The sequence below is a fragment of the Citrus sinensis genome, chromosome 4, assembly GCF_022201045.2.
Source record: "Citrus sinensis cultivar Valencia sweet orange chromosome 4, DVS_A1.0, whole genome shotgun sequence".
NCBI lineage: Eukaryota > Viridiplantae > Streptophyta > Magnoliopsida > Sapindales > Rutaceae > Citrus > Citrus sinensis.
In genome coordinates this window covers 24,923,178-24,945,617 of record NC_068559.1, presented here as the reverse complement: position 1 = coordinate 24,945,617, position 22,440 = coordinate 24,923,178, and the positions used below count along the sequence as shown (strand labels likewise).

Genomic DNA, 22,440 nt, shown 5'->3' with positions numbered 1-22,440 from the left:
TTTTCAATAAATTCAATTATTTAGGTCATGATGAAAGTTAGTCTTTTCAAAGGAAGCGATCCGGTGAACATCAAGCCGCGTGGGCAACTCTAATTCGGAGAATTGTGGTTGAAGTTTTCCCAATGAACACTGGACATGTGTAGATAAAAAATCCTTCTCTTAAAATTGTGATTTTTGAAGGATTTGACTCTATACTTGTCAGCATTTTGTAAATGCTTAGCTAAATATATGACAAATTTTTTTAAAAAAGTTGTGCGACTTTTCCAATGAGTTTGCAAAGTCTAAGAGATGTTCTTTCTTGAGATGTTATCTTCTAAGTTTGGTTTGAGAAAAACAAAGAAAAAAAAAAAGAAAAAGAAGAAGAAATGGGTCTTGGGGAAAAAAATAAATCAAAGGTTATTTTTGAGATGTAATATGGTGTAAATAGAAAAGTTTGATTTTTAAATTTTACAAGAGAGTATTCTTAGTAATTGAGTGTTTTAAGTAGTTTTTAAGGGGTCCAACTCGGTACCACAGCTGCACCAAACCATCGGATTCAGTTATGGTGATAATTGTAGACTGATCCAATGGTTAGGTGCAGATGTGGTACGGTACCACAATTGTACCGTAATTTTGTCCGTTTTAAAGTAGGTTTTCTAAATCATTTATTTATTTTCTAAAAATTATAAAGAATGAGTGAATAGAAAAAATTACATTGACTAAATTTTACTACTTAAACAATGAAAAATGATCCATTAAGTACTAGTACCTAACATAGAATAAGTACTTAAATATTTAGTAAAATTCAATAATTAATTATAAATAATTCTATAAATTACAGCATCACATAACATCTGTCATTTAATAGAAGGTGAACGCAATGAACCACTAAATCATCACCCTTGTCAAATGTAGCCGTTGAGATTTCATTTATTTATTTAAAATAGCCGTTGAGAGACTAGTATCCTCATTGCACGAGTATTCCCATTGGATAGTTCGAAACATGTGGTCCCACATAACTGACGTGTTTTGATTCTATTGGGTATCAAGCAAAACTCTACGCATCGTGGCTCACCTACCAAAACCAAAGCATGTTCCCAACAGAGCGAAGGACTAGAACTTAAAAAGCAAAAAAAAAAAAAAAAAAAAAAAAACTAATAACGTCTTTTTTTTAAAGAAACTAATAACGTCTTTTTTTTTTTTTTAAATATTCACCGTCCATCCGTTTTTTACATATTTTTTAAAAATATATAATTCTTTTATTTTTTTGCTGAAATCCACCTAAAGTTACATTTTATTTCACTTTTCCACTTCCGTTTAAAATCCGTTAACAAAACTAACAAAAACTTAAAAAAATAACCATTTTACCCCCAAAACGAAAATTATAATTTCACCTTAAAAATTACAAAAAATAATCAGATTAAATCTAATTATTTTTCCCATTAGTCAATAAAGAAATTAATTCCACAACCATCAAATGCAGGTTTTTTTTGGCATTTTTAGAGTGAAATTGTAATTTTCATTTTGGGGGTAAAATTGTCATTTTTTTAAGTTTCCGTTAGTTTTGTTAACGGATTTTAAACGGAAGTGGAAAAATGAAACAAAATGTAACTTTAGGTGGATTTCAGTCAAAAAATAAAAGAATTGTGTATTTTTAAAAAAAGTGTAAAAAATAGGTGGACGGTGGATTTTTTTTTTTTTTTTTATAAAAACTTATAACGTCTTATTTCCAAAGAAATATTTTATAAAAAAAATTAATAAAATAAAACTTGGGCTCAGGTTTAGTGGTCATGGTCCACAGGCTTGCGTTAGCATCTCAAACAGTCTTATTTCTTGAGACCCTAAACACCCCCAGATATTAACACGTGTCATATAACTCTCCCGCGTTGACATCTATCCGTTAACCCCACTCCCTCCCCTCTCTCTCTCTTTCTCTCTCTTCTTTCTGCAATCCTCTTTCTTTGAATCAAAGAAGAGAAGAGAAATCTTGAAAATTTAAAAAACAAAAAAGAGGTTAAATTGCAAGATAAATTCAAAAGAAAGGTTGTAAATTTCAAATGGGTAAATTGTTGTGCGACTCCACGACCGTTGCTGCGGAGACATTTCAAACTGCATCACCAACCGTAAGTTGGAGAGACCCGTCGCCGACCGTCGATCTTGTTGACCAGTCAGCCGACGTAACGGCCTCCACGACATCAATTGGGGTCGCCGCGTGGGGGGAAGTGATAGGTCTAGAGGAGCAGCAGAGGCGGCATTTGGAGAGGCTCCACTCAAAGGGGGTTCTTTGGAAGCACCCGGAGGACCAGTCGCGGTCGATCGTGTTTAAGCTTTCCCACGGAGGGGAGGTGTCGGCGGATGGGAACTGTCTTTTCACGGCTTCTCAGAAGGCGATGACGGCGCGTGATGTGGACGCGCGGGAGTTACGGAGGCGGACGGTGAGGAGGTTCTTGGAGGATCTCGGATCTGTGGGTGAAGGCCAGAGAGAAATGATAAATGACGCGATTAGGCACATGTACTCACCGGATCTGAAGAACGGGTGGGGAATCCACGTAGTCCAAGAAGTGAAATTGTTGGCCAAGAAAGAAGATCGGGTCGGGTTAGACTCCGCAATCGATGAGCTCGTTCAGCTCGGCATGCAAAGGTACTATTTTATTTTTATTTTTTTTCAAAAAAAATAGAAATATTATATTTTCTTTACATGCGAGTTGGTCTGTTTTTTGGGTTAGATTTGGGGCTTAGGCTGTCTGTTTGTTTGACAGGAAAATCTTGGAAAAGGAAGTTACTGTAAAATTGATTTTTTATTTTTGGGGATTTATTAACCTTTTTTCTCCTGTTATTTTAAATGGATTAATTACAAATATTTATTTCTAGAAACAAAAAATAAATAATCATTATTTTTGGTCAGCAAAAACTGAAAAATTCAACTGGAAATGGATTCATTTGTATTATTTTTCTTTGTTTTCTTAGCAATCAGAAATGAGTTTTATTCTCTCCTATTGGTTATCTTGTTGATAATTTACGCACTTATGGTTCTTTTAATATTGCGAATGTTATTTTGATTGTTGTAGCAGCTAGTTATTATCTGTTTTTTTTTATTATTTACTTTTTCTGATTGAAGAGAAATGGCGGCTGAATCTATATACAAAGAGAGATGTATTCTTGTGAGTGATGGTCCGAGTTGGGCCAAGTACATGTTGATCTCTGGTTCACATGATGATGAATATGATATCATCACTTTGCAGTATACTGAGGACGGTTTATTGTCGGTAGATGAGAACAGAGAAGGTCACGCTGCAGCCTTTGGAGATGATATAGCTATTGAATGTCTTGCTACAGAGTTCAATCGAGAGATATATGTGGTGAGGAATTTGTTGCTAGCTCTGAAATTTTCTTCCCCAAATCTTTTGATTTTTGGAAGTTCATGTTTTTCATATCGATTGCAAGCTGCTTTCACGAATTTGGTTTCACTTTGTTGGTTAACTCAAGTTTGACTCTGGGGCTACTGAATGTTTATTGGTGCATACTGTATCAATATATGTTTCAGTAATGTACATGCGACTGGATTAAGATGTGATATTAATTTGAAGGAATAGATTCGAACTACATGCACAAGTCATGTTAACCCAAATGACTTTTGCTGCTGGAATTCAGTATCTACAAGTTCAATCAGTTTGTAATCGATTGTTGCTTTGACATTTGGGCCATATCTTGTTTCTATTTTTATGGAACCTGTTCTGACGTACTTAGCAAGAAAGAAATGCTTTTCAGTGTTCTTTTCTCACACTGCACAGTTTGTTGCAATGTCCACTTCTCTTGTTATTGGGCCTCTTTTATGAAGTTCATGGTCATTGCATCTTTTCTTTTCCCATAAGAATCTCTTTACTCTCTCAATTATGTAGCAGTTCCTTCCTGTTTAGTTTGGATTACTTCGGCATGTTTCTGTTACCACCATCGACTGTAATGATTGATAGCTTGTTTCAGACTCAAACCTTTTTTCTCTTGGTGTCAACTTAAAACTGCCTCCCCTCCTTTTGAGTCTTTCCCATTTTTCTATGTTATAATATTCAGTAAAGCACTCACTTACAGCTTGTTTCACTTTCCCTCTTGTGTTGAATTTTCTAAGATACTATAGTGTATTGATGTGAACTTATGCATTTCACTGGGAAGTTTAACCCTCTTGCTTTGCATTTATGAGCTATAGGTGAAAAGAAAATTATTTTTATCTCATTAAAAGAGTTGTCATTTTCTGTGGAATCTGGAATATGTAGTTTGTGCTTTTGCTCTACATTGTTGAATCAGTTGGGTTCTTTTACTTTATTCAGTAATATATTTTCGCATGGGAAGAGTTCCTGCTTTTGCTGAACTTGGCAACGAGAGGCACAGTTATGTGAATCAAGTTTTCTTGTCTTACTTGTGTGATTGCAGGTGCAAGCACATGGATCTGATGCGATGGTTGATGAAGAAAATTGTGTCTTTTTCCTCCCGCATCGTCCAAGGAGCGACATTTGTGAACCTCCAATTTTCCTATTCATGAAAGGAACAGGTAACTTAAGTTTTTTGGTCTTTAACATCTCCACTCTGTTGATTCTTGAACATCCCCATTCACAGCTTGAAGTATTTCCTCACACACAGGTTGGTGTGGTGCTGGAGCTGATCACTATGAACCATTGATAGCCAATGCTTGTTCGGTTATCTCCCATGAGAAGGTTGCTATGGTACTTTAGGGGAGAATAATCATAAATTTTTGTGGCTTAGATTAGAAGTAGAGCTATTCTTTTACCCCCCCATCCATGGCTTGCAGTTTAGTTCTCCTGATTCTTTATGGAGTCACAATGAGAGCTTCATTGCTTAAGAGTTAAATTTTTGTGTCAACATTTTTTAGAGTTGGTCATCAATGACTCTGACTTGCAGATTCCGTGCCTGCTCTTAAGCCTGTAGTGCTTCTGTAGTTTTTTTCTTCTTTTTTTCCCCTTTTTTTGTGCCGGATTCTTTTGTTCTTTTTGAGTAATTTTCTCTTGGGGGAGGGGTGCTTGTACTGTCTTGGTGCTATTGTGTGGAAGCTAGAATAGTACCGTTTCTGTTGTATTCTATGCTGCACTTGGATTAAGTCTATGAGATAAATGTCTATTTTAGTTGGCTAAGTTTGTGTAAAGAGAAGGAAGAGGCATCTCTTATTGTTGTTTTGTTTTTGAACAACAAACTTGTATGTTTGCCATGCCGATCAGCCCGATCCCCTATTTTCAAGCATTTTCCCAAATCTCAGTGTCGCAAAATCTTGCCTGTGTCGCAAAATTCCGCCAAGACCCGAGAGAGTAATCAATCGAACTCGCTGGAAAATCACTCATCAAGCGCACTCGTCGTGTGTTATATTATGCCACAAAATTAACGCCACAGTTGTAGCATATACAGAGAACAAACACCGGTCTATATAACTCGACTACGTAACTTTTAAGGGTCGACCGATTATTTTTGTAATTTTATTTGAAAAGTGACACGTGACATAATATATGAGGTAGGGTACATTTTATTGTGATAAACATAACCACACAGTAACATTACAAGTACACGCAGAAATGAACACACACCAACATTACAAGTATACAAGCAGTCCAAATCTAACAAGACCCAACTCAAAAATTAAAACCATACGAAACACCTAAAATCAAAGATTGGAAAACCCTAAACACCCCTCATTTCACCTGCCCCTGCTCGCCGCCTGTACTACGTCGGACTGCCGCCTCACTTTTCCGGATGAAAGGTTTGAGTTGCTTCTGTTTCTGCTTCTGCTTCTTTCACTGTTGATTTATGCGCTGACTCAGAAATTTGGAGATTAAAATATTCTACGATTAAAGATTTCAAATTTCTCTCTTTTAGATTTTGTGTAGAGTGAAATACTTACATTGATTAATTGATGGCCAACCATCTTATGTCAAATGTAAAAAGGTCAGGGTCATGATTAACTTGGTCTGATAGCATAGGTTTCTTCATTTTTAGTTACGTGAACTACATTTTGCCCTCTACTTAAAATGACAATCTTTAATATATCCATTCAGAATCTGAAAAAATTAATTTACTTTCATTTATTGATAAGATAAAAATAGAATAAATTGAGGTTTTAACACTTTTTAGGATAGATCAAAGATTGACGTTTTATTGAGTAAACTGAAATTTATTTTTTTACTTAGGTCTTGTCTAGGGGATTGAGGTTGGGTAAAAGGTACGCTACTAAAAGTGTTTAGCAAATACTAGCTATTGTAGCCTGAAAGCTAAGTTGATTTAATTTTACATGTATAATATGAAAATTTTATTATATCTTTACTAATTTTATCAAAATTATTATATAAGAACTATTTTTATTGCATACTATTAATTTTTATTTTATAGTTACATTTTTTTTCTACAATAGATGTAGTTTAAAAGTTACAACACCATAATACCAGATAACCTTTAATTGTGGAAGTTAGAATATATAACCTTATCTTATCTTGTCTGCTGCAGAAAAATGCTGCAGAAAAAGACAATTAAATCAAGTCACATACGAAGAATTGCTTTTCTCACAATTATGTCTTGATTTGAATAATAATCACGAAATGTGATTCTTCTCCACTAATTCAAGCATTAGATGCTGAAACTATATTTGTACTAAACGTTCTTCATTCAATGTGTAATAATAAAGTATATTGGCCAAACAGAGATATGGTTGTTCCTCCACCTCGTAGGCCACTCAAAACTTACCAACCTTCTGAGCCATATGTACTGAAGATGCACCTCACTAACAAGTATGTGAGTGCGCAAGTGGTCCACTCACCAACGGCCACGGTAGCTTCTTCTGCAAGCTCCCAGGAAAAGGCCCTGAGGTCTACAATCGGCTGTACTCGGGATGTGGCAGCTGCTTCCAAGATTGGGAAACTACTGGGTGAGCGTCTCCTTCTCAAGGACATACCTGCTGTTTCTGTTTTCCTTAAGAGAGAACAAAGATATCATGGTAAAGTGAAAGCCATTATCGATTCTCTGAGGGAAGCTGGTGTCAAATTGCTTTAGATTCACTTTCCCTAAATAATTATAGTAGTTCCTGCCAATCATTTCTGTGAATAGTTCCTTGTGGTGATGATCTGTGGAATGATTATCTGGTGGGTTATATTATGTTTTTCATGATTTTGAGTTCATTTGTACTCAATTTGCATACCCATTAAGTGTTTTCTAGGAACTTGTATAGTTGTTTGTTTTCATTTGAAATAATTCTTTTCCTTTGAAGATTAAAAATAACTGCAGTTCGTTATTTTCTCTTCCAATTCCTATCTTCTTTGTACCCTTTGCTGCATGCAAGTTAAATTATACTTGTGCTGCTTTTTGTTTCCTTGCGTTAAATTATTATAACTTGAAATAGCGACTTAAATTTTCATCATTCAATTCACTAGTAGATTAATAAGAACTTAAAATAGTAATTTTTTTTTTGTTTTTAAGCTTTAAATCCATATCATTAGATTGAATAAATTCGGTGGATGAAATTTTAAGTGAAAAATGAGAAGGAATCCCACCCATATTTAGCTTGATATTGCCCACTATTTGCGTGTAATGGTGATTGTGTTGGGACTTGGGTGGTTTTGAAGACAGCCTAACCCTATGATAAAATTGAATAATTGAATTTGATTTTTACATGCCATAAAAAAGGAAAGAGGATAAATATCAAGATATTTTTATCGTATCTTAGTACCATAAACGCCTTTTAAACCAAACACATGGCAGAAATGTAGTTCTCAATTGACGAAAATGTAACCTTTTCTAATGCTTAAAAAATTTTCCCTTCCTTTTAAGGACCTTCTTTTCTATGTAGTTCCATTTACTTCCAAACACATGTACTCCATCCCTTTCTCTCTTACATTAAGTAAAGGATCTTTTCATAAAGGGTAATAAAAAAGATTCCTTCATTTTACAAAAGCAATATACCCATTCGCTGAACCTTCATTTTCAACATTGCATTTTTTCATTTGGGTTTACTTTGCTTTTGATGAATCCGTTGTCATGTTTATGTGGGGTTTTAACTAAGTGACCAAATCGTTCTACAATGTTTTAATGAATGTAAATGTAATGATTCATGCAGTAGTGCATTTCCTTTTCAATCACCTTTTTTTCTCTATTCAACAAACGTGCTATACCTAATGCTTCAATAATGGAAGAAAAAAGCAAAGCAAGTTAATAGAAAAAGAATGGCTTATTGGCAATCCCAACCGCCATTTTTTCAGCAAGACTACCAGCCTCTTCCAATGTGCACCCATTGAAGGCAAGATAATTTATGGCACAATTCATGGTATCACTACATTTCTTTTAATTATAAAAATCATAATTTAACAGCTAAGTTGTCACAAATAGATTTTATTTTACACTAATTTGAGAATTAGTTTCTCCCATACTTATTATAAACAAAATTCAAAATAGAAAACCATCAACAACAAATTTAGAATCAGATGGAGGCTAGTTAGAGAATGATTACACCACAACATTAGATATATTGAAAATGCTTCCACCCATACTCTTTCTCTTTAATTATTAAATTTATTTAAGTTCTCATTTCTGTCTCCTAACTTATGATATATTATGTACATTATTATAAAATTTAAAATGTCAACAAAATTAAAAATTAAAAATATTTTGAACAAAAAGTGGGCGGATGTTGTACCAAATAATGTTGCATTGAAAATGTAACCCGGCTAAATTTAATTTAATTTTTTAAAAAATAAAAAATAAATGGACACATGTTCTCAGCCAGCCATGACTTTTCATAAAGTAATTAACAAAAGCAGCAAGAATACGCCAAAGTGAATCTCAAAAAAAATATCCCACAAACTTTTTTCGCAACTATATAATTCGCATTTGCCTTCCACTTCTATGTTCAGTCAGCTGATGTGTGAATCCTCATCTATAACCATAAGCTGCAGCTTTAACCAAGTACCCCTTTCAAAGTTTCCAAAAATCGCCCGTAAAGTAAATATTAGTGACAATGGATTCAATGAAGAAGATTCAGAAAAAGGGTTGCTATCTTTACAATATGATGCTTTATTCTCTGACAGGATTGGCTTGCAGTGTGTTTTGCTGCCATGCTTATAGGTTTTGTTCTTTGAGTTGTACTTATTGTTCCGTGGAGCAGTTCTTGTTTATGCATGTTCCTCATATTTGGTCTTCGTTTTCTAGCCCCAAGTGCATATTCATAATAGCCAATGTCATCATTGCCTTTCTTGTTGGGGAATCAAATTTTATGGGCTCTTCTGCAAATTCATCATCTCCAGCTACTGACCTTTATGATGAGTACGTTCAGAGAAGCAGAACAAGGCTCCGAGCCAGAGTAGCTGCCCAGAAAATAGACGAGAAAAAACCTCATGAGCAGATTGTTGAGCGGAGCGTGAAAAGGGTTCATCAAGTTAAAGACGTGGACAAAGGAAAACAGACAAAAGTTGAACAAGAGAAAGAAAAAGATGATGGAGATCAAGAAGAGCCTGGATTGCCGGCTGAGGAGCTCAAAAAGAGGGTTGAAGAGTTCATCGCAAGGGTTAACAAGCAAAGGTGGCTTGAAGAAAGAAAATTAATTTGCTGTAAGGCATGAACTAAATACTGATAATGAGTAAATTAATTAATCAAATTATATACGCATATATATAAATTTTCAGTTTGTAGAAATTATTTGTAGGTTTTGTATAATTATGTAGCGACTATATTTCTTTTCGTTGTTTTTGTAAGATGAAGAAATTAAGATCTTTCTCTGAGTACAGATTGGGATTATATATTTGTAACCGTAAATTAATATGCTAATAAAAATATTTAAATCCATCCATCAAAGTGGATTCAACGACTGGATGCAACAGTGGTACCGTACCACCATTGCACCGTAGCCGGACTCCATAGATATTATTACTTCTTAGTCTTGCTTGCCTATTCAACAAATATAAGTACTAAAGGGTGAAGAGTGGTTTCATTATTAGTTATATTACTTTTAAGAACTACATATGTTTACGATGTAATATTATACAATACAATCTTGATATTTGCGAATAAACTTTTATATTTTTCCATTTATTCAACCAAAAAAAAAGGGTCCCAGCAAGGGATGGCAAAATCCTCCACGGATTTGGAGCCTCACCCAAATGGAGAAAATTTTGAATAATGTGGTGGGGAATGAGGGAAAAATAATCTCCGGATTCTTAATGAGGTAGGGTTTGATTTTGTACTCCCCACCTCACCCCTACCCCAATCCCCATTATATATAAATATTTTTTAATTCTTATTTAATAATTTTTGTTTTATCAAATATAATGTCAATTAATAAATTTTCTTTTTATTTTTATGTAATATAAACATGATATAACTAAAACAAAACCCTACAATATAATTTTTTTTCGACTTTAAAACATTGTTATGTTTTTTTTCCTCTTTTATAGTGCTGCTCTCTTCAAACATTTTTCAGTTTTGATATCATTTTAAGATATTATTTTAAACTTTTAGAGTTTTTTAAAAATAATTTCAATACTTTATAATATGGTGATAATTTTATTTTAATTCTCTAATTTTAATTTACTGAAATTATGTATCTATATTTACTATAAAATAGGTAAATGAGGAATGCGGTGGGGAATGGAGGTGAAAATTTTTAGTGAGGTGGGAAATGGGGTAGGCCTCCCCACCCCCACCACACCCCATTGCCATCCATAGTCCTAGCTATTGAATCTTGATATTATGCATCGATTATGCATAAAGGAAAGTAAACCCTTCAATCAATTATGCATTGATTGCCTTTTGATTTATAACCAGCGGTTTAATAAATTTTATTTGGCATGAGTTATACTAATAATTAATCGATAATTGAATCTTGATATTTCATACTCTCTCACATCTAAGTGTAAGTGTTTATTTAATTTTATAAACACTTTCAATTTTTTTAATTGTTGTTTAGTTGTTTTTTGAGTAAAGGTTTTGAATATTAAATAAGTTACTTTAACTCTGCTAGTAAAAACTCAAAATTTTTAAGTCTTTGGGAATAGAGGTTGAAAAATATTAAAATATCTAAAATATCCTTTAGTTATTTTACAATCTTATTTCATTTCTTTCATAACATAACTTTAAAAAATTTACTATGAAAGTAATTCTATGATTTTACTTAAACAAGATTTATTTGAGAAGTTATATCAAACAAAACATAGGATGCATCATTTTCAACGTATAATATTTTAATTATGGTAGACTAAAATATAGAATCAACCGTTCAACTATAAAAATTTAACGATGGCATTAATCATAAAGAAAAATAAAAAGCAACAGTTAATGATAATTCTCATGATATTGTAATTTTTTTTTTTCATAAGAAGTTGATGGTTTTATATAAGTGGTATTGATCGCATGAGGATCTAAGGGAGGTGACATCGAGTGTAATATGATAAAAATAAATAATGATAAAAAAGAGTCATTTGAACAAACATTTCATGAAGGCCCAATATTGTATTGAATGGCCAACAAGTGGACTAAAAGGCGTCCAACTCAATTTACTTGTAGCCGAACAATTCCACCCATTAAGTGCATGAATTATTAATACAAAAAATGGGGTGATGTATATGCGTTTTTAATATTAGGTATAGTACAAATAGGTGAGGGGCAGTATGTGTGTGTGTAAACTTAATAGAAATTCATAATTTAAAAATTTAAAATCGAAATCACATGAAAATTAACTTTCACAGTCGCATGTGAAGACTTGAATCTTCGATCAACTCAATTAAGAAGTTATAGGTAATAGATATGAATTAGAATTCTCTCCTGATCATGTCCTGAGCAAATAACTCAATTGCTGATTAGTTATTAATAAATAAAAAAATTAAAGAAATTAAATCTTATCCATACACTACTACTAAAAGACACATGACAGAAGATGTTTAAAAACTCAATAGAGTTCAAATAAGGAGATGATCATATTCAAATAGATAGTATTATTTAATTAGTAAAATTCATGCTCAGTTTGATTTTAATTGTAGTTCTATGGATTTTGGGATTTAGCGAAAACTACTTTGAAATAGAAACTTTTATTGCATAAAGATTTTAATTTTAGTGTTAATATGATTTTAATCGTACATTACTATAAATACACGTGTAAGTAATTGAAGAGTAAACAACTGAAACATATTATCTACAAAAACACGAACAAACTAAGCGCCAGTTATTACATACACATTGAACTCGTGTGTTATGTACTGTTTTCTAAAGTCAGCAATTGCGTTCCAGATTCAAAACAGTTCAGTAAATGCTTCAACAATAGACAAATTGCTATTTTTAAAATATATTGATGAGATTGGCAATTTGGCTTATATTAGTAGTAGTATCTGATTGAACTTTAATTATAATTTATAAGAGAAATATTATTGACACAAAACGTAATTAGAAATTCATTCGTTACTTTTTTTTTTATTAATTTTAACATATTTATATTGTATATAATATGATTATATGAATACGATTAATCAAATAATCATTAATTTAAAAAGCCTTTGAGTTTGAGGTTTGGGTTAAGGCCCATTGTTCTAGTGAACCTAATTAACATCTAATTACTCAATTAATAATAAAAAAAAGAAAAGAAGCGCAAACGCCATCTCTGATTTGTCTTTCGCTGCTGACCCTGTCAGCCTGTCTTGAGTCCGAACGTAGGTTTGGTGGCAGCCTTTCGGATATCTCAAGGGCCTACCCCTCGGTGTCTCCGAAGTAGTCTATTTGTGTCTTCAAAAACCCAATCGAGGTTTTTGCAGCTTGTGCAGCTTTACTCACATCGCTTGTTATCATCTCTGATTGTCGAATTCAGATACAGAATAGAAGTGTAAAGAGATGGCAGCTCTGTCTTCTTCGACCGCTTTGTCGTCTTCATCTGTAAATGGGCTTCATCAACGTATTGCATTCTCTTCTCCTCCTCCTTTTTTATTGCCACAACGGTTTCTCTCTGCTAAGCTCTCTCTTCAATGCCGCAGAAATTCTCATCCCAATATGGTTCTTATGGAAGATGGTAATTTTATTTTATATTCTTTTGCTTCCAGCCTTGTATTACTATAGTTCACATAATGGATGCAGTGGACAAATTAGTAGGATGGCTTGCATTTGAATGGTACTTGTTAACTCTTTTATAAATTTGTTACGAGATTTCATATTTCGTTATTTTGGTCAATGTATTGAAAGCCGATGCAATATGGAACATTAGAGCTGCAAATTTCATTGTTTTTAGATGCTCATGCATATCTACATATTGAGATGTTGCTTTGATTCTACTTTGTCCCTTTTGTGGTTTGTATCTTTTTATTATATATAAACTGGTACTGTTGTATAGGTGCAGCGGTCACAACGCCCACCCATGTCAAAAATGAAACCCCTCTGAATGAATTGAATGAAAGGTTGGTGTTGGGTACGTCTTTGGAGGAATCTAATGATGCAGCTGGTTTTGATATGAACGGAGATGAGTCCACTGTCAGTATTACCGTAGTTGGAGCTTCTGGAGACCTTGCCAAGAAGAAGATATTTCCTGCTCTTTTCGCTCTTTATTACGAGGGCTTTCTTCCTAAGGTTTTATATCAGTTTCTTATTTGTTTTAATCCAAGAAAGTGTAATTCGTTTATTATGATTAGCTCACAAGTGGTGTAACTTTTATAATGCAGCACTTCACTATTTTTGGTTATGCTCGGAGTAAAATGACTGATGCAGAACTTAGAAACATGGTTAGCAGGACTCTTACTTGCAGAATTGATAAGAGGTCAGTCTGGCTTTATCCTTCTCTGTGATTTCAATGTTTCATTTTTCTCTGTAGGAAGTAGCAATATCAATAGTCTGATATATTGTGTCGCACAAGTTTTCAAAATATTTTGTGTTCTAATTTTGTTTTTGTGGTGCCAGTTCATTTAGATGTGATATGAGTTCTTTTCTTTGGGTTTTAGGGAGAACTGTGATGAAAAGATGGACGAATTTCTTAAAAGGTGTTTCTACCATTCTGGTCAGTATGATTCTCAGGAAAATTTTGCTGCTCTTGACAAGAAGCTTATGGCACATGAGGTGATTAGAACTTTGCCTGAAAATATTTACCGTATTAGAAAAGTCACTTGCAAGAAGATGCATTAGTTGGGGATTCTTACAATGTTGGTCTAGAGTTGAATCAAAATGTTTGCTTCCTATTTGTTGACTGAATATCCAATATCTAGTCCTGATATATTAGTCTTAGAATGTCTTGTAAATTTCTAGTTTAGTTGGTTGAATCTCTAGGATGGTCTTACCATTTTTGGCTGATTGCTGGAGGATTTAATGCAATTATGAGCACAGAGTCTGCTAGTAGGTTGCTTGTCGGAATCTGATGCAATATAATTTTGAGGCATCTGGTGGTAACCTGATACTGTATATTATTTCTCTTTCACATTATCCTCAGATGCAGTCATATAGACATACACTGTTTTATGCTTTCTTGGGTAGCATGCTGCTGTCAGTGGGTTTGCTTTTTCTTTAACATTGAGATAACCTTAAAAAAAAAAAAAATTGTCTATTCCTAGTTTCATCTGATATATATAAACTCTTCTCAGCACAACTTGAGGTTGTATTATGCTTGACATTGTTCACTTATGCAGGGTGGGAGGGTTTCTAATCGCCTCTTTTATCTGTCCATCCCTCCTAATATATTCATAGATGCAGTAAGATGTGCAAGCTCTTCTGCATCATCTGGTAACGGCTGGACAAGGGTCATTGTTGAGAAGCCCTTTGGACGAGATTCAGAATCCTCAGCTGCAATGACAAAATCCCTGAAGCAGTACCTAAAAGAAGATCAAATATTTCGGTGAATTTTTTCTAACCATTGTTGGTTCTTATGATGGAAAATAATACGGACCATAATCTGATTGGATGGGTTATTATTTCTACAGGATTGACCACTACCTGGGAAAGGAGCTTGTGGAAAACCTATCTGTTCTCCGGTTCTCCAATCTCATTTTTGAGCCACTGTGGTCAAGGCAGTATATCAGAAATGTGCAGTTGATATTCTCTGAAGATTTTGGCACTGAAGGACGTGGAGGGTATTTTTCTTTCTTATATAGACATCTCAGTTTCTAATAGCGTATGATTGATTGTTTTCCTGTTGGCCCATAGGTATTTTGATCATTATGGGATAATAAGAGATATAATGCAGAACCACCTGCTTCAAATTCTTGCCTTATTTGCAATGGAAACGCCTGTCAGTTTGGATGCTGAAGATACCAGAAACGAAAAGGTTTTCACTAAAATACTGAAGTTTGCTATATTAAGATTTTACTGTTGGATTGACTAATAAATTTGTGGTTGTCTGTTGGGTGCCAGGTCAAAGTTTTGCGTTCCATGAGACCTTTACGACTTGAAGATGTGGTTACAGGGCAGTACAAGAGCCACACAAAAGGAGGAGTTAGTTATCCAGCCTATACTGATGATAAGACTGTGTCAAAAGACAGCTTGACTCCAACTTTTGCGGCAGCTGCCCTCTTCATAGACAATGCGAGATGGGATGGAGTGCCTTTTCTAATGAAAGCTGGCAAAGCATTGCATACTAGGAGGTACGTGGAATTAACGATATCTTAATTCACCTATTTACTGTCTTAACTTTATTAACTAATATCTGCTTGTCCTTAACTTTATTAATTTTTCCTTCCTTTCCAGGACTGAGATAAGAGTTCAGTTCAGGCATGTGCCTGGCAATTTGTATAACCGAAATTTTGGAACAGATCTTGATCGAGCAACAAATGAGCTTGTTCTCAGAGTTCAGCCTGATGAAGCTATTTATTTGAAGATCAATAACAAGGTGCCTGGGTTGGGAATGAGATTAGACCGTAGCCATCTAAACCTTCACTATGCAGCAAGGTAAATTGTTAAAAATTCCTTGTAAAATGATGTATTCTGCCTGCAAAACATCTTCATAGATTTTTCCGGGATCCACATTATGGCTTGCATCGTGGATGGCTTTCCTTGGCTGTTTAAGCATGTTGAAAAATAACCATTCTAACTGTTAGTTTAATAGTAGTGGTTAGGCATGTAAAAATCTTTTTTTGCCTTCCTTCTTGGCTGCTCTGACAACAATCAATATTGGCCTTTGATTTATATACAGGTTTTATTATTGGTACTGAATCTGAATTGGTTGTCATGTGCTTTGTAGATACTCAAAGGAGATTCCAGATGCATATGAGAGGCTTCTGCTGGATGCTATAGAAGGGGAAAGAAGACTATTTATCCGAAGTGACGAACTAGATGCTGCATGGGCGCTTTTCACTCCTCTTTTGAAGGAACTAGAAGAGAAAAAGATTATCCCTGAATACTATCCTTACGGAAGTCGTGGCCCTGTTGGGGCTCACTACCTTGCCGCCAGATACAATGTCCGATGGGGTGACCTCGGTGTAGAGCAATAACTGCTATCAGTGATATTAGAAGAGCTAAAAGCTTATATTTATCATCCTAATTATTAGGCTGCATTAAGTTTGTAATTTGCCATATCGATAGATGAAGATAGCACATTAAGTTTATGATCTTGTGAGATTTATTCTTTCCATTAAAAATCTGCTTCTGTAATATTTTCTTCGTCCTACCATCTTTCCTGTTCCTTTTCTTCTCTCTTTTTGGTTCCAAAGTTTTAAGAGCAAATAGATTGAGTTTCTTATGTTAATAAAATCCCGGACTCACATCCTTTGTGCACTACCTTTACTTGTTTTCTGTGAATTCATTCATAAAAAGCTTTGAAAATGGGATCAGGATCCTCTCCTGATATGAACACTCTTTATCTTTTATAGATCTTGTGCCATCTGTATTTTAATGTTAGTGGATGATTATCATTTAATTATTTTTTCTTTTTAATTTATTAACCATCAATCATATTAACATAATTTGCTCAAATAAAGATTAGATCAAGAGAGAATCTTGATCCTTGAAAATGTGGCTGTGCTACCTTTTCTAGATGCACATTTGACTATAGTTAATCAAAAGGTTGTTTTAGATAAGAGTAATTATTCCCAAATTTAGGATTAAAGATACTGCAAGATAAAAACTGTTAGCTCGGGTGATTGAGTTTGATAAGTATTGCTCCCTAAAAATATCACGCATTCACAAGATCATAAACAACTTGTCTTGTAGAGACAACAAACTAACCGAAACAAGCAAATGTGGTGTAAGTTGTAACAGATTGACTTCGTTTGCATACATTAAAGCCTTCTGGTTCTACTAGATTTTCTTGTACACGGTAAATCTTCTTCTTAGGCTATATACGTACAATTTCTCTCAAGAACAAGAAAGAGTCAGAAGCTCCTCATGGATTATAGAGTGACTATGAATTGGGTCAAGCTGTTATTTCTTGTTGGCTTAATCATCATGACGACTTGCCCTAACACAGCTGAGGCAGTATTCGGCATTGTAATGGATCCGTGCACTATAGATAAATGCACAGCTGCCTGCAAGGCAATCTTAAAGGACAAGTTCATCAGTGCTTCTTGCTACCATGGAACTGCTTGTTTGTGCTTTGGGTGAACGTCATCAAACTAGCCAATTTGGTCGTAAAATTAAAGCGCTTCCGTACATCTAGATACAACTATTTCTACATTTTGCAACCGCATTTTCACGTTGTGTCCATCTATTATAATTAATATATCTAAATAAAGTTGATGAGTAACAGCTAACAAATGATGGACGAAGTGGTTTCATATGCAACTTTGATGCATGAGTGTTTTATTACTATTCTCTGATCCAGTGTCAGCATTTTGTCCAATTTCATAACCGTAGAAGAAGATTAAAGCAGTTACAATCAATAATTAGCCACTTGCCATCAAGCCGAGACAATCTTTATGTGCTGTGCGTGTGATCGATGTCATATTTTTGTGACGCAGAAACAAATCATTTTCTTGCTCAGGGCCAAATCATTTTCTTGCTCTGGGTATTTTGCATCAATGAAAAGGATGAAGTTTTTTTTTTTTTTTTTTCAAATTCTAAAGAGGAAAGGCAGTCTTGGCTATTAATTACACAGCAAACAAATATTGACTTGAGAAACCATTAAGCTGTTAAAAGTACAGGTTCCGATCGCAAACACATAGGCAAAGGTTGAAACTTTTGCCATCATGATTCATGATTCAAGAAAGCGTGTGAAGAAATAGAGGCGGTGTGGTTATTTGATTAGCATCACACTAACTAATTAAAGAATTTAAAGGACTTTGGTTGTGTAAAAGCAATAACTTTTTGGCTGAAAGCTTCAAATTCAAGTGATAGAGGGTGGTGATATGTCAATGGCAAACTTGTCAAGGGACCCAATAATGTCTCCTAGAATGGCAAACACATTTGAAAACTAAAGAAATGCAATGACTAAACACAAAGCTCTCACCTACCCATTATGACAAGTCATTCTAACCAGTGCTATGCAGCTCACATGCACATCCTCAAAAGTTGTTTTGGCAGGCAAAATTAGAGAGATTTTACAGTAGCTAAGCTGGACATAAAAAATAGCACAAGTAAACTTCCCATAGACTTTGTGATGGCAGAAGAAAAAAAAACTAATGTTTTGTTTTTGTTTTTCTCACTCTGCCTTACCCATTTCACAAGATTTCCAATCTTTACTTTCGTTTATCAAGAAGATGGGACGGTCTGAATGACCCATGTTTCATGATTGGCTGCAAAAAACAAAAATAAATAAATAAAATAAAATAAAATAAAGAAAGAAAGAAAATAAAGAAGTGTATGTAATGTGATGTAATCCCTCAATTTAAGGACCCACTTGCTCTCCGAAACAATCCCATGGCCGTGACTCTCATATCTCATGGTCACTATACCCATTATCTGTAGCATGATATAAAATAGTGAACCCAAATGCTTCGTTAATGGAGACAAGCGTGAAAATCCCAAAGGAAAAAACTAATTTCAGGCACAATAGACGCCTGATTGGAATAAGTTAACTTTTCGAGGGGAAATAGCTGAGGATTATTTGACTGTAGGATATGACATTTATTAATGGATAAGTTACCAATTTATAACACACACATATATATATATATATAATTTGACATTGCAACATGAGAAAATAAAAAATTATAGATTTGGATTGAATGATAAGATATATCACTTTTTTTTTTTTGGGTATGTGTATATATATAGCAACATGTTAGCACTGACAAATCTTTATTTAAATTAAATCATTTAGTAATAACTTTAAATTGAAACTTTGTGGTTCCAAACTTTGAAATGTTGACGCTACATTGAAAGGTCAAGAAAGCATGTCTTTTTGAGGTGGCCTTTGCCAATCAAAAACAGGCCATTATTTTCCACTGTTCTCATGGAATCCAAGGCTTAAATCACCATCAAAGAAGAAGTAAACCCACCTTCTCCAATCTTCCCTTGAAAGAAATCATGGCAGAGAATAACAAGCCTGGTGAGATCAAAGATTTCCAAATCATGATTGCAAACAAAGATGATAGTACCAAGAAGTTGGCACCAAAAAGAAGCTCTAACAAAGATAGACACAAAAAAGTAGATGGCAGAGGAAGAAGAATCAGGATGCCAGCTTTATGTGCTGCCAGGATTTTTCAATTGACCAGGGAATTGGGTCATAAATCGGATGGAGAGACAATTCAATGGCTGTTACAGCAAGCTGAACCATCTATCATCGCTGCTACAGGAACTGGGACTATTCCAGCCTCTATGCTTGCTGCTGCAGGGGCCTCTGTTTCCGAACAGGGGAACTCTGTTTCAGCAGGCTTGCATACAAAAATAGAAGGGTTGGGACCAGGTGTTGGGTCCATTAATAGGGCCAACTGGACAATGATGAGTGCAAATTTTGGAAGGTCTCAAATTCCAAGTGGAGTTTGGCCAACTATAAATGGAACTGGGTCTGGGTTTATTCAAAATTCTGGCCAGTTGACTTCAAATTTTGGAAGTGAAAATTTGAGTGCAAATCCAAAATTTGGGTTCCACGGGATTGAATTTCCAAATATGAATATGGGTTTGATGAGTTTCTCCTCGATGTTGAGCGGTGCTAGCCATCAAATTCCTGGCTTGGAGCTTGGTCTCTCACAGGATGCGCATGTGGGGGTGATGAATTCTCAAGCTATAAGCCAGTTCTATCAACAGATGGGGCATCACAGAAGCGCTTCAGGATCCTTGAATCAGCAGCATCAGCATCAGCAACAAATTTCTGATAAGGATGATTCTCAGGGATCAGGATCAAAGCAGTAGATGGAGTAAAACAGAAGAAATGGTAATGAAAATTTTGGTCAGAGATGTGTAGCATAGTTCAGAAGCTAATGAGCCTCTCATGTTTCCTGGATTTTGAAGTGAGATTGGAGTTAAAACACCTCAAAAGAAGTTGGAATTTTTTTGACTTCAATTGAATTAGATTACTTGATAATGATTTGATTTTGTTCTTGTAAGAAACTTTATCATATGCATGTGCAGGATGATCTATTCATGTCTCAAGAGAAGAGAGGCCCAGAGGCAGGGTTTGATTTTGGTTACTAGAATATTTCGAGGTGTGTTGTTATATTAAATACCCAGAGTGGCATAATTATGCATATTTGAATAGAGTGGTGATTTTGTTTCTCGAAGTGAACCCCTGCGAATTCTTCATACATGTTTATTATTCTATGTACATGAAGAGAAATATGGTAAGTTTTCAAACACAAACAATTTTCCCATCAAAGAGATGCATACGCATTTCATGTAGGAATACCAATTGCCATTCGATGTTAATCTGGATTTTATGTGTTTCAATTAATCACATTTACTCTTGGATATCTCAATAGGTTTTTTTTGTCTTTCGTTTCTTTTCTTTCTCAATTCCTTGAGTGAATGGCTTCTCTACCATCTTTGAGACCCTTTCTTTGCCGTAATGATTTCTACCATCTTTGCCACTCTTTCGTTGCCCTGATGACATCCAGAGAAGAAAATCTCTAGATTCTCTACATACCAAGTGACATTGCTTTGTTATGTATAAAGCATGCTCGATTCTTTAGACTCTTTCAGACTATGTCGTTGGCTGTCGTAGTGAAAACTCTTAACAGTGTAGGACAGTAGTGCGTATCGGCGCATAAAGACTCCAAAGAGATTAAAATATATAGACTCTTCTCACAGATTTGGTGAAATGGCTCTGAAACTTTACAAAGGATAGGTGGAGTTTGGTGAGTGAATATTGGCTCAGCAAATCCTTATCCCTTCGAGGGCAAGCAGACTCAAAAACAAGAGTCCAAAACCCAAAAAAAAAAAAGAAAAAAAAAGTTGACATCTTTTCTTTCTATTCCCAGGTTTTCAGCCTTGATAAATGCTCTATTGAAGGTCAAACATTCACATAGAAACGTTTCTACATATTGCTTCCATCTTGCTCCCATCCAGCACTGTGAACTTAAAACGGTTGCCACTCTTGACGGGTTTCTTTCACCCTGTGAAATGAAAAGGGGAAATGATATCAAGATTCAAAAGATTAGTCCTCACGTACGTTTTGGGAATGAACACACAGACCTTTTTCTGTTCTTATTTTTCATGTATTTGAGAACATTGGATATCATTGTTGGTCTCTATATTTCAAGATCAGTGTGATGGTGAGATCAGTTTTGCATTTAAATAATAATAATAATAAATAACAGAGAGGCTGCACATGCAGTGTTGGTAGTGATGGTACAAACTAGAAAGGGGTTTATTCTGAGTCCATTCCTTACAACGTTGTTGAAGGTCTGCCTGCACCACCAAGGCAAACCTTCTACATTGCTGCTGGTGTCATTTTTCCTGAAATACAATGCAGCGACCTGTAAATCTGTAATTGCAAAGAGTCCCTGTGGCCGGCTCAGATCACAAAAATAAATCATTCACTCCTGTCTGGGCTCGGAATTGCCAATCAACTGGACTGGGCTTGACTTCTAAAAACATGTCAACCTGGCCCAAAACTTCAAATGGAATTGGAGTAGGCTCTCTGACGTCCTATAAAATTCTTCTTAAAATCCATTTTTAATTGAAACTACTTAACAACCTGACACAAATTAATTCATTTCTTGTTTTGAATGAAAATTAATTAAACATTTAGATAAATTATTCTTATAAATTTTTTTTTGCACCCACCCATTTTATTATTTTATATTTTATATTTTATATTTTAATTAAAAATAATTTTTTTGGTGAAAATTATAAGAGTTTAAAGTTATGAAGATATAAATTATACAATAATAAAAAAAAAGTATAAGATAAATTTAATTTTTTAATATGTTTACGCAATTTAAGAATAAATATTTCTTTAGGGTAGGAATTTATGGGAAGATGATTAATTTTAGTACATGAACTTATATTTTATTAACTAAATTGAGGATATTTTTTAAAATAAGTTCGAAAGGAAAGTTATAAAGCTCCATCCACGAAAATATGCCAATAAATCGATCCCAGACAAGCTGAGTTTATTTCTTCCACAGTTTTGGTAAGCTAAGGCTAGAACCGTCC

General features: G+C 34.5%; 4 protein-coding genes across 5 annotated transcripts; all 4 read left to right on the top strand.

Annotated features, from left to right (window-relative positions):
* The first annotated feature begins 1,867 nt into the window (after positions 1-1,867).
* On the top strand, positions 1,868-7,258 carry LOC102623569 (uncharacterized). Its single transcript, XM_006484097.4, has 5 exons — positions 1,868-2,620; positions 3,098-3,338; positions 4,405-4,522; positions 4,612-5,737; positions 6,478-7,258. The coding sequence occupies exons 1-4, from the start codon at positions 2,037-2,039 to the stop codon at positions 4,701-4,703; spliced, it is 1,035 nt and encodes a 344-aa protein (XP_006484160.1). The 5' UTR covers positions 1,868-2,036; the 3' UTR covers positions 4,704-5,737; positions 6,478-7,258.
* On the top strand, positions 6,640-7,258 carry LOC102623858 (uncharacterized). The gene has a single exon (XM_006484099.4). The coding sequence runs from the start codon at positions 6,640-6,642 to the stop codon at positions 7,018-7,020; it is 381 nt and encodes a 126-aa protein (XP_006484162.2). The 3' UTR covers positions 7,021-7,258.
* Positions 7,259-12,587: 5,329 nt separating this feature from the next.
* LOC102624333 (glucose-6-phosphate 1-dehydrogenase, chloroplastic) lies at positions 12,588-16,560 on the top strand. Of its 2 annotated transcripts, none has more exons than XM_006484101.4 (10): positions 12,588-13,006; positions 13,331-13,557; positions 13,650-13,744; positions 13,926-14,040; positions 14,604-14,809; positions 14,895-15,044; positions 15,118-15,238; positions 15,325-15,554; positions 15,658-15,858; positions 16,151-16,560. In XM_006484101.4, the coding sequence occupies exons 1-10, from the start codon at positions 12,832-12,834 to the stop codon at positions 16,398-16,400; spliced, it is 1,770 nt and encodes a 589-aa protein (XP_006484164.1). In that variant the 5' UTR covers positions 12,588-12,831; the 3' UTR covers positions 16,401-16,560. The 2 variants fall into 2 exon arrangements, with proteins under 2 accessions (XP_006484164.1, XP_006484163.1); XM_006484100.4 differs by having other exon boundaries at positions 12,589-13,006; positions 13,325-13,557.
* A 2,613-nt stretch (positions 16,561-19,173) lies between these two features.
* On the top strand, positions 19,174-20,564 carry LOC102624796 (transcription factor TCP20-like). The gene is made up of 2 exons (XM_006484102.4): positions 19,174-20,218; positions 20,416-20,564. Exon 1 carries the CDS (start codon positions 19,372-19,374, stop codon positions 20,194-20,196), a length of 825 nt encoding a protein of 274 aa, XP_006484165.1. The 5' UTR covers positions 19,174-19,371; the 3' UTR covers positions 20,197-20,218; positions 20,416-20,564.
* Positions 20,565-22,440: the final 1,876 nt, after the last annotated feature.

Excerpts from the sequence above, each read along its gene's own strand:
- LOC102623569 (XM_006484097.4), top strand. The coding sequence starts at position 2,037 with ATGGGTAAATTGTTGTGCGACTCCACGACCGTTGCTGCGGAGACATTT. Across the intron at positions 2,621-3,097 it reads GTTCAGCTCGGCATGCAAAG|AGAAATGGCGGCTGAATCTA; the intron begins GTACTATTTTAT and ends TTCTGATTGAAG. Across the intron at positions 3,339-4,404 it reads TCAATCGAGAGATATATGTG|GTGCAAGCACATGGATCTGA; the intron begins GTGAGGAATTTG and ends GTGTGATTGCAG.
- LOC102623858 (XM_006484099.4), top strand. The coding sequence starts at position 6,640 with ATGTGTAATAATAAAGTATATTGGCCAAACAGAGATATGGTTGTTCCT.
- LOC102624333 (XM_006484100.4), top strand. The coding sequence starts at position 12,832 with ATGGCAGCTCTGTCTTCTTCGACCGCTTTGTCGTCTTCATCTGTAAAT. Across the intron at positions 13,007-13,324 it reads TATGGTTCTTATGGAAGATG|GTGCAGCGGTCACAACGCCC; the intron begins GTAATTTTATTT and ends ACTGTTGTATAG. Across the intron at positions 15,239-15,324 it reads AAGATACCAGAAACGAAAAG|GTCAAAGTTTTGCGTTCCAT; the intron begins GTTTTCACTAAA and ends GTTGGGTGCCAG.
- LOC102624796 (XM_006484102.4), top strand. The coding sequence starts at position 19,372 with ATGGCAGAGAATAACAAGCCTGGTGAGATCAAAGATTTCCAAATCATG.